Below are 9,779 nucleotides of genomic sequence, written 5' to 3'. Positions count from 1 at the left end.
GACAATTGAGACCCAAAATGTAAAAACAATTGGGACGAGAAATATCAACCAAGAGAAAAAAAAGAACCAACAGAACACCCAAATTAAAAAAAAAAAACCTGGAGAGTCATTTCCCTAAAAAACAGAACTGGAGAGTTGAGGTGAGGCACTTTCAGAGAGGTGAACCAAATTGCTGTCGGCCTTGCAAACCTTATTCTTGACTCTAGATTGGACGCCGAGATCTTTGACACTCCTCCTAGTGCCATATCCCTGAAAATGCTTGCTGATAGTAGTGGGGTGATAAAAGAGAAGCTAGTAATATGTACACTATTGAATAGCAGCGAAGCGCGGATTAGTGTACGCTATTATGCTTGATATATGTAAATAGTGCTCAGTTTTCCCAGTTTAGCAGAAACAAGCTACTTCACACCTACGAAATTCAGTTCATCTTTTAGAAGAAAAAATTAAACAATTGCAAATTTGTCCAAGAAAAACAATTCTCCATGCAGTTCCAATGGAAGAAAACGGTGGTGGTAAATCATATGGAAACAGTTTGCAGGGAAGTTTTCAACGTAGTATCCTAGTAGGTATATATACATACACATGAAGCAAATCAAAGGATCAAACCCTGAGCAGGGGCAGGCTTGGAAGAGTGATGTTCACTTGCTGCCGAACCTGCTTTTGGGGACTCAGAAAGGACTTGCGCATACTGATCTTCCACTTGTCGCTTCTGTTGCTCTTCTGCGCTAACTACTTTCTCTTTCGTCTTCTGTCCTACATCCTCAGCCGCCTTAGAAACCCTGTTGAAAGCACCTGTTACCCAGGAGGCACCAGTAAGTATATAGCGATTCTTCATCAAGGCAGAACCAGCAGTACTGACTTTTTGCTCTGCAGCTGCAAATGCCGATTTGGTCTTCTCTGAAACCTGGAACTTTTGGTCAACCTCTCGAACTCTACCACTTACAGCTGAAGCACCAGCAGTTATTTTCTCACTGAACCCAATTTTCTGATCAATAGATGCAACTTTTGCTGAGGCAGATGAGGTTAATTGGTGCTTCTCATCAAAAGTCTTTGCTTTGTTGACAGCATCCTTCCCTAAGATAAAGCCCTTGGCCAGCATGCTTGAAACCACATCCTCTGCCTTCCTTAAAGCAGAATCAGCACCACCGGGAGCTTGACTTTCTTTTGGCTGCAAAATGACACAAAAGGTTGATACGGCAAGATTCCAGCAGCCTAATTACTGATATAATAAAAAATACAGTACCACATCAAGACTTACAGCTGATGCAAAGGCAGCAGGTGGAAGTTTGTAATCTGGATCTGGAGTTATTGTAACCGACAAATCAACTATAGTTGCTCCCTGACATGTGAAATTATGTTAAATTTAGTTATAAATTATTCTTCAACTTAATAAAATTCTTCTTTTATTAGAAATAAAAGTTTTGAATTGCATAGAAGGTTATGAACAATGTTATGATCTCAATATCCAAACAAAATGATACAAACACAATCATGAACATGTTTCATATCCCAACTAACAGGCTGCTACAAACTATAACTGTAGAGGTCAATTTTTGAGATTCCAGACAGAAGACTGATAATAGATGGCAAAGCATGCAGCTGAAGATAAGATTGCCCTTGGTAAATTTTGTCAAACCTGCCTGCAGTTTTTACGTTTGGTTTTGAAAGATGATTGAAATTACTCAATAACGCAAGTAGTAATATTATATTTCTATCTAAACGAGGGATAAGTCACTGTGCTCGACGGTGGTTGGTGAATACCTCAGTTGTGATAAACAATAAAAAAAAAATCTATCTAGAAGAGGGGGGAAAAAGTTAAGTATCCAAAATTAAGCAACATAATAATCAATCCAATATGCATATCCCATAAGTGTCAGCAAGAAAATACTAAAGAATGCAACCTTAGTGAAAATAATTTATCATGTGGAACTCCATGATTCTCAAGTAGATTCCCCCCCCCCCCCCCCCACCCGCACCCCCACCCCTAAAAGGTTAACTCACTGACTGCATTATGATTCTAAAATGCTGAATAATTCAGCTCAATTTGTCTTCTTTGGGACAACAACAAATAAACTCTTGGACACAAATTACCAATAACAATTAATGAATAAAATATCTTTATTGTTCAATCAGGACAAATTGATTGGATGTTCAATATGCTTTATAATTAAAACAAATCAATTATTGTGCAAATATATATTAAATTACGATCAGCAGATTACCGATAGCAGTACTGCAGTCTCAGCTCCCTGTGCATCCTTGAAGGTAACATAAGCAATTTGGGACCGTTCATCATGACTGCATCAATATATAAATTTATAATTGGTACCAAACATTTTAGAAATGAAAGCAAACAAAAAAGCTAAACACAGCAACTGACCTCCGAAGCTCAACATATTCAATGTCACCAGAAAAAGAAAAGAACTCCTTAATGTCTCGATCAGTAGCTCCCAAGGAAACGTTACTGACCTTAACAGTCTTTATCTGAAAGAGATTAAAAAAGTAATAACATATGAATATTAATGTTATGTTTTATCAACTAAATAAATAATAACGGTATAAAACCTTGGGCAAGTGCAACGATTTTCCAAAATATCACACTAGTTACTTATTACTAAAGGTATTTCCCCTTATAAACTTGATTTGTATTTTAATGATCCCATGTCAGCAGAAAGACAATAGGCTAAGTGATTATGAATTTCAAAAAAAAAAATACTCAATAGTTTGAGAAATTAACAAATATAATTGAAAGAAATCACTGAATGACAGTAGAGGTTGAATATTCATATGTACATATGTTTTGCTAGCAATGTTAAAATAAAGGTCAGCATCTACAGAATATTTTTTATACTTTCAGATGATCTTCCATTCAATTTTCTTGGACAAATCAACCAATTTTTATGAGAGGAAACACCAGTATTGCCAAACGCTATTCAAGCACAATTCAATACGGATCTCTATTCAGAAATCACTCAACCTGTGTTGCTTTCAGATGGTCGGTCACAAGCATCTCATATAGTTGTCAAAATTTAGATGTGGAGAACCAACCAGGGACTCTCCCATCATGCATTCACATAACTCAAGTGGCAATCCAAACAAAATGCAAAATATAAAACTCAAATTTCACAAGTTTACAATGAAAATGGAAAGAAACATCCATAGCGGTTTAAGACAGTTCTTAGGTCCATTGACTAAAAAGCTGTAAGCAAAGATACACTCGGAATGTTTATTTGGTACAGAACTTTCGAGTATCAATAACGAAACGAGATTCAGAGCCTTAAAGACACGCTATAGAACTACACCAAATCGTGTATCATAACAGTTACGAGTCCCTAACTCAGTAATTCCATATACCTACATACCTAAAACCACACATGCTAAGCAAACAAATCCTAATCAAGCAAAATACATTGACTAAACAATCAAATATTGCAAGGCATATGAAATATTCGCAGTATCCGTATCCGATTAACTAAGATCTTCAGATATCTCGCAACAAGAATAAAATTAGTAGAAAAACGAATGAGAACGAAATAGTAGACGTTGGGAGAATGCAACGAGAAGTCGAGAACTCACCGACGACATCGGAAATGATCCGGCAGAGATCTCCGGTGACGGAAAAAAGGAAAATGAGTTTGTTGTCGGCGGAGCAAAGTGCGTGTTGCTGGTGAAGTGCGAGGGGGTCAATGGAGGAGATAGAAGTTGCAGTTGCAGAGAGAGAGAGAGAGAGAGAGAGAGATTTTAAGAGGGATTTAGAGAGCGCACGTGCGGAGGAAATGGGAGGCACGTGCGAGCGACGTGGGTCTGAAGTTTTTTGCACGAAACAGATGAAAGCCACTAATCCGCGTGAATGAACGACCAGTCCCGACACGGGGTTGGACCGTCGAGGACGGGTCAGAACCAAATACACGTTACTCATTATATAAATCATTTCTTAACCCCAAAGAATATGGACTTTGAAAAATAAGGAGTATTTTGCTTTTTTATTAATTAAATCAATTTTAATTTTTTATTTTATTTTATATAGTTAGTTGAGTTTAAATTTTTAACAAGATTGACAATATTTTTTAAAATATTCAAATAGATTACATATCTTAAAAAAAAACTCATAACATACTAATATGTTATTTTTTGAAGAAGTGTTCTACCTTTTATTTTATCTAAACTACATTAGCATAAAGAATATGGCTAAAAGAAAAGTATTTCTTGTATATACGCACTCAAGTAATTTTTCCTCCTCACTATAATATAATTTATTTAAATTTTAAATCACATTATCTAAACTTTATGCATTTTATAATATAATTTTTATAAAGTGTAAAAAATTCTGACGCGTGCGCCACTTTAATAAGTTAATAACTGAATCATTTAGTTTTAAATGTGTTATTTATGTTATAAAAATATGTGAATGCGTGTTATGGATTAATTGATAGTATACAACTCTTTAATGTTCTTAATGTATTAAATTAATCTCTTAAGTTTTAGATACTCGTGATTTATTGATTTAGACTTTAGATCGTAATTTACTTACGAGTAAAATCTCACTTCGATTTTTAATTATTTCACAAATTTTTATTTCGTCTCTTGTCAATTAAAAAATAATATTACGGTATTTAATCATTATTTTTATTAAATTTTTTATTCTTTCTATTAATATTTTTGTCTATAGTTAATAGATATTACTTAATATATTGTTAATTTAACACGTGCCAAGTAATAATTTAATGAAACAAATTTTTTTTTGATAATTCAGTAAAATATTACATTTTGAAAAAATTAAGAATGTTTTATTTCTTTTTCTTCTTCCTTTCATTGTTCAACTTTATTGTTTTATTTTTGCTTCTCACAGCAAAAAACAGACATCTCAAGATCTTGATCAAATTTATGTTATCTAATAAAAAATTATCCAAATCATTTGAGCCAAAGACCACAAAGGAGTTTATAAGCAATAGATTCTTGTTCCGCGCTTCCAATTCTTTATAATATTGCACACTATAATCGTAAAAATCGAATTGGTAATTAAACTGATTAGATTACTAGTTCATTAATTTATTGATTCAACAGATAGATTAATGGTTGAATCAATAAAATCGGTCATATATAAATAAAAAATAAAAAATAGTAAAAAATTTTAAAAATGTTAAAATATACATCTTCACTAATATTTTAAAAACAACTAAGTCTTAAATTTTAAAGATAGTTAATATAAATATAGACATAAAATTAGTTAGTACTACTACAATAGTATTTTAATTTAACACAATAAAAATACCAATTCATAATATTAGTAAATTTCAATACTAGTATCAAAAAATATAACTTTAATCACAATACTAACATTAAAATAGATAAAGATTAATACATTTTTAGTAAACTTTATATTTCTATTAATAATTGTATATAATTAAAAATATTATTAATTCAAAAAATAGAGAATACAAAATCAAAATTAAATTAAATATTTATATAATTATTTAATTCAAAATTTACTATATAATTAATGTTTGACACATATAACAATGAGAAGCATATTGACAGAGTGACATTGAAGGTGGACTAACAAACCCTACCTCTAACAATTTGGAATTTTCCAAACTAACAAATGCTAACAGGTGGACAGGTGGCACGCTCGAGGACCGTAGGATGCACTAGATCACAAGTGGAGATGCGGTGCTGTGCAGCATCATAGCGTCCACCATTATTGAGCCGGTTTTTACCGAATTTAATCGGTTCTCACCGGTTCATGCCAATTTCCATCCTTAAACGGTCCAAGAAATGAATCGAATGGTCTGGTTCAATTTTTACAAAAACTGGTTTTTCATTGGTTTTTACCAAATTTAACCGATTTTTTTCAGTTCATGTCGGTTTTTATCCTTAAACGGTATAAGAAACGAACCGAACTGATTCACCGGTTTTCTAGCCAAACCAGTCGGTCCGATTTGATTTTTACCAAGGTTGCGAGAACCAGACTGGTCAATGAACCGGTGAGGTCACTGGTTCAATAGTTTACTGGTTCGATCAAAATTCAATCGGTTTAATTAAATATTAAATAAAATTATTAAAAAAATCTAAAAAAATTTAAATATATAAATTCAATAATTTCTAACTTAATAAAATATAAAATTTCACATAATAAATTATCTATAACTTAATATTAGAGGTTCACAAACAACTTCAAACATCAAAGTTTATAACTAAATAAAAGGAACGCACATAATGACAAACCCATAATGTTCTATATTCAAAAGAAACAATTACTAGCAAGTTTTCAACTAATCAAAGGTGCAACTCATCAAAAATCATAATCATCATTAAGTGTTCCAATATCTCCATCATAAACAGGTAATCCAAAAAACAAAAACAAAAACAAAAACAACCTCAGAAAACTATGAACAAATAAATAACCTCGGAAAATAAAAAATAATGAATCCAAAATAACCTCATAAAACTATGAATTCAGCAACCAGAATCATGAAGCAACAAACAAATAAATCATGAACAAATAACATCAGAAAATCAAAAATCAAAATCATGAATCCAGCAAACAAATAAATCATGAACAGATAACAAATAAATCAAAATCTTGAATCTAGCAAACAAATAAATCAGGAAATCATGCACAGAAAATCAAAAGGCAGCGAGGAGGAATAAGTGAATAACAGAGTATTACTTACCGGCGGCAACGGCGACGAAAGAGGAGGCGAGCTCGGTGACGAATGAGGAGGCGAGCTCGGCGACGAATGAGGAGGAGCTCGGCGATGACAATGACGCGGTGGTGGCTGCGGTGGTCAAACCTATCGCTGCTGTAGCTGTGGGATGCGGTGGTGATGACAGTGGGCTGCTCGATTAGTGGTGGTGGCTATGCGACTGCGAAGAGATGAGAGATGAGTTGCTGCGATGGTTCGCATTTTGCAGAGAAGAGAGGAGAGATGAGTTGCTGTTGCTGCTGATTACTCTTATGGGTGATTAAGGTTCAGCTTCATTTAGCCTTTCTTTTCTTTTCTTTTTTTTAAAGAGACAAAACGACGTCGTTTAGAGATTTTACTTTCAAACAAAAAATTCGCTAAAAAATCGGACGGTTCTGTCAGTTCATCGGTTAATCGTCGGTTCGACCGATTTTTTCACCAGTTTTTTTCCATGAAGTTTCTAGCCTTACCCTGACCGGTTAGGTAACCGGTTTCCAGTTGAACTGGCCGGTCCGGTTCGATTTTTAAAACCATAATTTTTACAACTATGTTGCACACTCTTCGCCACAGAATACTCATTAGTCATTCCTATTGTCATCACATATTTTTTTTTATAGTTGTACATTGAGTCCACACCTTCTGAATGTTCAAAATTGGACAATCCTTTCTCCTCGGCCCTCTCATTTTCTCTATCCTCCTTATCTTCCAACCTCAATTGCACACTAAAATTAAATTATTGAATTGATCCAATCCGCTACCCTTACCACACAATCCACCCTCCAATTTTATATTACTATTACTTACCATACGTATTAAATCTTCTCCCTCCAAATATGATAACACATCACTCTTTGTTCTCTTCACAACATCCGATTGATCCATTATACTTTTCGATTTCGCATCACCATCAGCAACCCATACTTCTCACTATCTTCAACCATAGCATTACCATTATTATCACAAATCCCAATCCTATTATTACTAAATCCTAACAACTCCGAAAAATCAAGCACAGTCATCGCAAACTCATTACTGCAATCTCTATATATTATTTTGCCTTACCTCTTTCGCCGAGAGTGAAATTATCTAAACCGTTAGATAAATTAGATTTGGAGAAATCATTGAAGAGAGGCAAAATGCAATATTTTTGTTGAGTGGTCAGGGGGCGATTCGTCCTTTAAATGGTTACTTGACACGTGTTGAGTTAACGATACATTTAGGTAACATCCGTTAGTTATAGATAGAGACATTAACAGAGAAAGCAAAAGATCTAACAGATAAATTAGTTAAGGGCTGTAATATCATTTTTCAATTGACAATGGGCGAAATAGAGGTTCACAAAATGGTTAAGGGTCGGAGTGCGGTTTTACTCTGTACCTATACAGGATAATATTTTAATATTGGTTGAATATGTTGACTACATCAAACAAAAGACAATATTGTGTTTTAAAGATACACATTTAAAGAGTATAATAATAAAAGAATTTAAATTTGAATAATTACCAAAATCAATCCCTACAAATTTTAAAAGCAGACATTTTAATTCCAATAAAATTAATATATAAATTAATATCCAATATTTTTTTTCCGTCGGACATAACAGTTCCCATTTTATTTTCCGGCGTAATTTACTAATGAAAGACAAAACACTCCTTGACAAGGAGGACAAAATAGTTTCCGATAACTTTCTTCTTCCTCCTTTTCTCTGTCGTCATTATCGTATTTTCAGCTCAGAAATCATTTAAACCAAAAATATTGGTCCCAGTGACTACTGTGACCAAAACTATGTCTCCTCCACCTACCGCCCTCCCGTTGCGGTTCCGCTAAGTGCTCCCTTGCTAGCTTCACCTCTTGTGGTTCATGCACCTGCAATGCCCCTCTCCCCAGGATGCAACAATAACACATGTGGCTTCATACCATACAACACCATCACCCGATCTGCCATCAGTGGCGAGCTTGCCGAAAACGTCGTGTTCTTACAATCCACTAACAACTTCAACCCAAGCCAAAATGTCACTGTTTTGCGCTTCCTCTTCTCATGTGCTCTTACTTTCCTCCTCAAATTGGATTGTCCTTCAAGCAAAAATTATATTAGTTGAAGAGACGGTTATGGCAACGGAGAAGAAGAGGAAAAAGAAAACTATCAGGGACTGTTTTGTCCTCCTTATCATGGATTGTTTTGTCATTCAATAGTGAGTTACGCTGAAAAATAGTTTGGAGATTATTATGTCCGACAGAAAAAAAAATTAAAAAATAATTTATGTATTATTTTTTTTACGACTAAAATGTCCACTTTTAAATCTTTCAAAAACTTATTTAAACAAATACTCTAAATTTTGTGATATATTTAAATTTCAGTACATTTTATTATTTTTAATAAATTTTAGAATTTTTTTATGATATTCTTAAAACGGATCTTTAAAACATATTAATAAAATCTTAATTTAAGAAATATTTTATAATGTTCTCAATAAAAGTAATACTTTTTTTTTTAAAAAAATATTTTATTATAATTATTGACTAAAAATACAGTGTTAAATTAATTAATAGACTAAAAATATTAAACTATTAACTAACTTAATTAGTCAAATGATTAGTTTATTCATTGGTTTAAGTAATTTTATTTTATACATGTAATAATTTATTAGCTAAAAATTTTTAAATAAAACTTACTGTTATTCTTTAGTTTGTCGAATTAAAAGATACTATAAATAATAAAAAAATTAAACTACTCATTCAAAATGATAAACTAAAATCATAAATCTTTAGTTTTTTTTCTCCATTATAGTACTTTGATATACCAATACTTACGGTGTATCCAAGAGGTGCTAGGATTTTAAAATTCTTCCGTCCGGAGTGTTGATTCAATCATTTTCTCTCTTAAATTTCTCATTTTTACAATCTTTCTCCCCTCATATTCTACCATCATCATGTTTTTAAAACACATAGGATTGAGGTTGAAATAAAGACTTTTTTTCATTTCCCAACACCTTATTGGGATTGATTTTCAAATTTCCATATATAGTATATACCACGCACAAACGGCAACCGAATGGAGAAACATTCATGTGATCGGCCTTGGAATTCAGCTGC

General features: G+C 33.0%; 1 protein-coding gene across 1 annotated transcript; it reads right to left on the bottom strand.

The window, feature by feature from the left end:
* Nucleotides 1-428: 428 nt before the first annotated feature.
* On the bottom strand, nt 429-3,829 carry LOC130980153 (binding partner of ACD11 1-like). The gene is made up of 5 exons (XM_057903798.1): nt 3,577-3,829; nt 2,381-2,484; nt 2,223-2,298; nt 1,259-1,339; nt 429-1,168 (listed from the first exon to the last, which is right to left on the bottom strand). Exons 1-5 carry the CDS (start codon nt 3,583-3,585, stop codon nt 593-595), a joined length of 846 nt encoding a protein of 281 aa, XP_057759781.1. The 5' UTR covers nt 3,586-3,829; the 3' UTR covers nt 429-592.
* Nucleotides 3,830-9,779: the final 5,950 nt, after the last annotated feature.

This window comes from Arachis stenosperma, chromosome 5, assembly GCF_014773155.1.
Source record: "Arachis stenosperma cultivar V10309 chromosome 5, arast.V10309.gnm1.PFL2, whole genome shotgun sequence".
Classification (NCBI taxonomy): Eukaryota; Viridiplantae; Streptophyta; class Magnoliopsida; order Fabales; family Fabaceae; genus Arachis; species Arachis stenosperma.
This window is presented reverse-complemented; position numbering and strand designations above follow the sequence as displayed.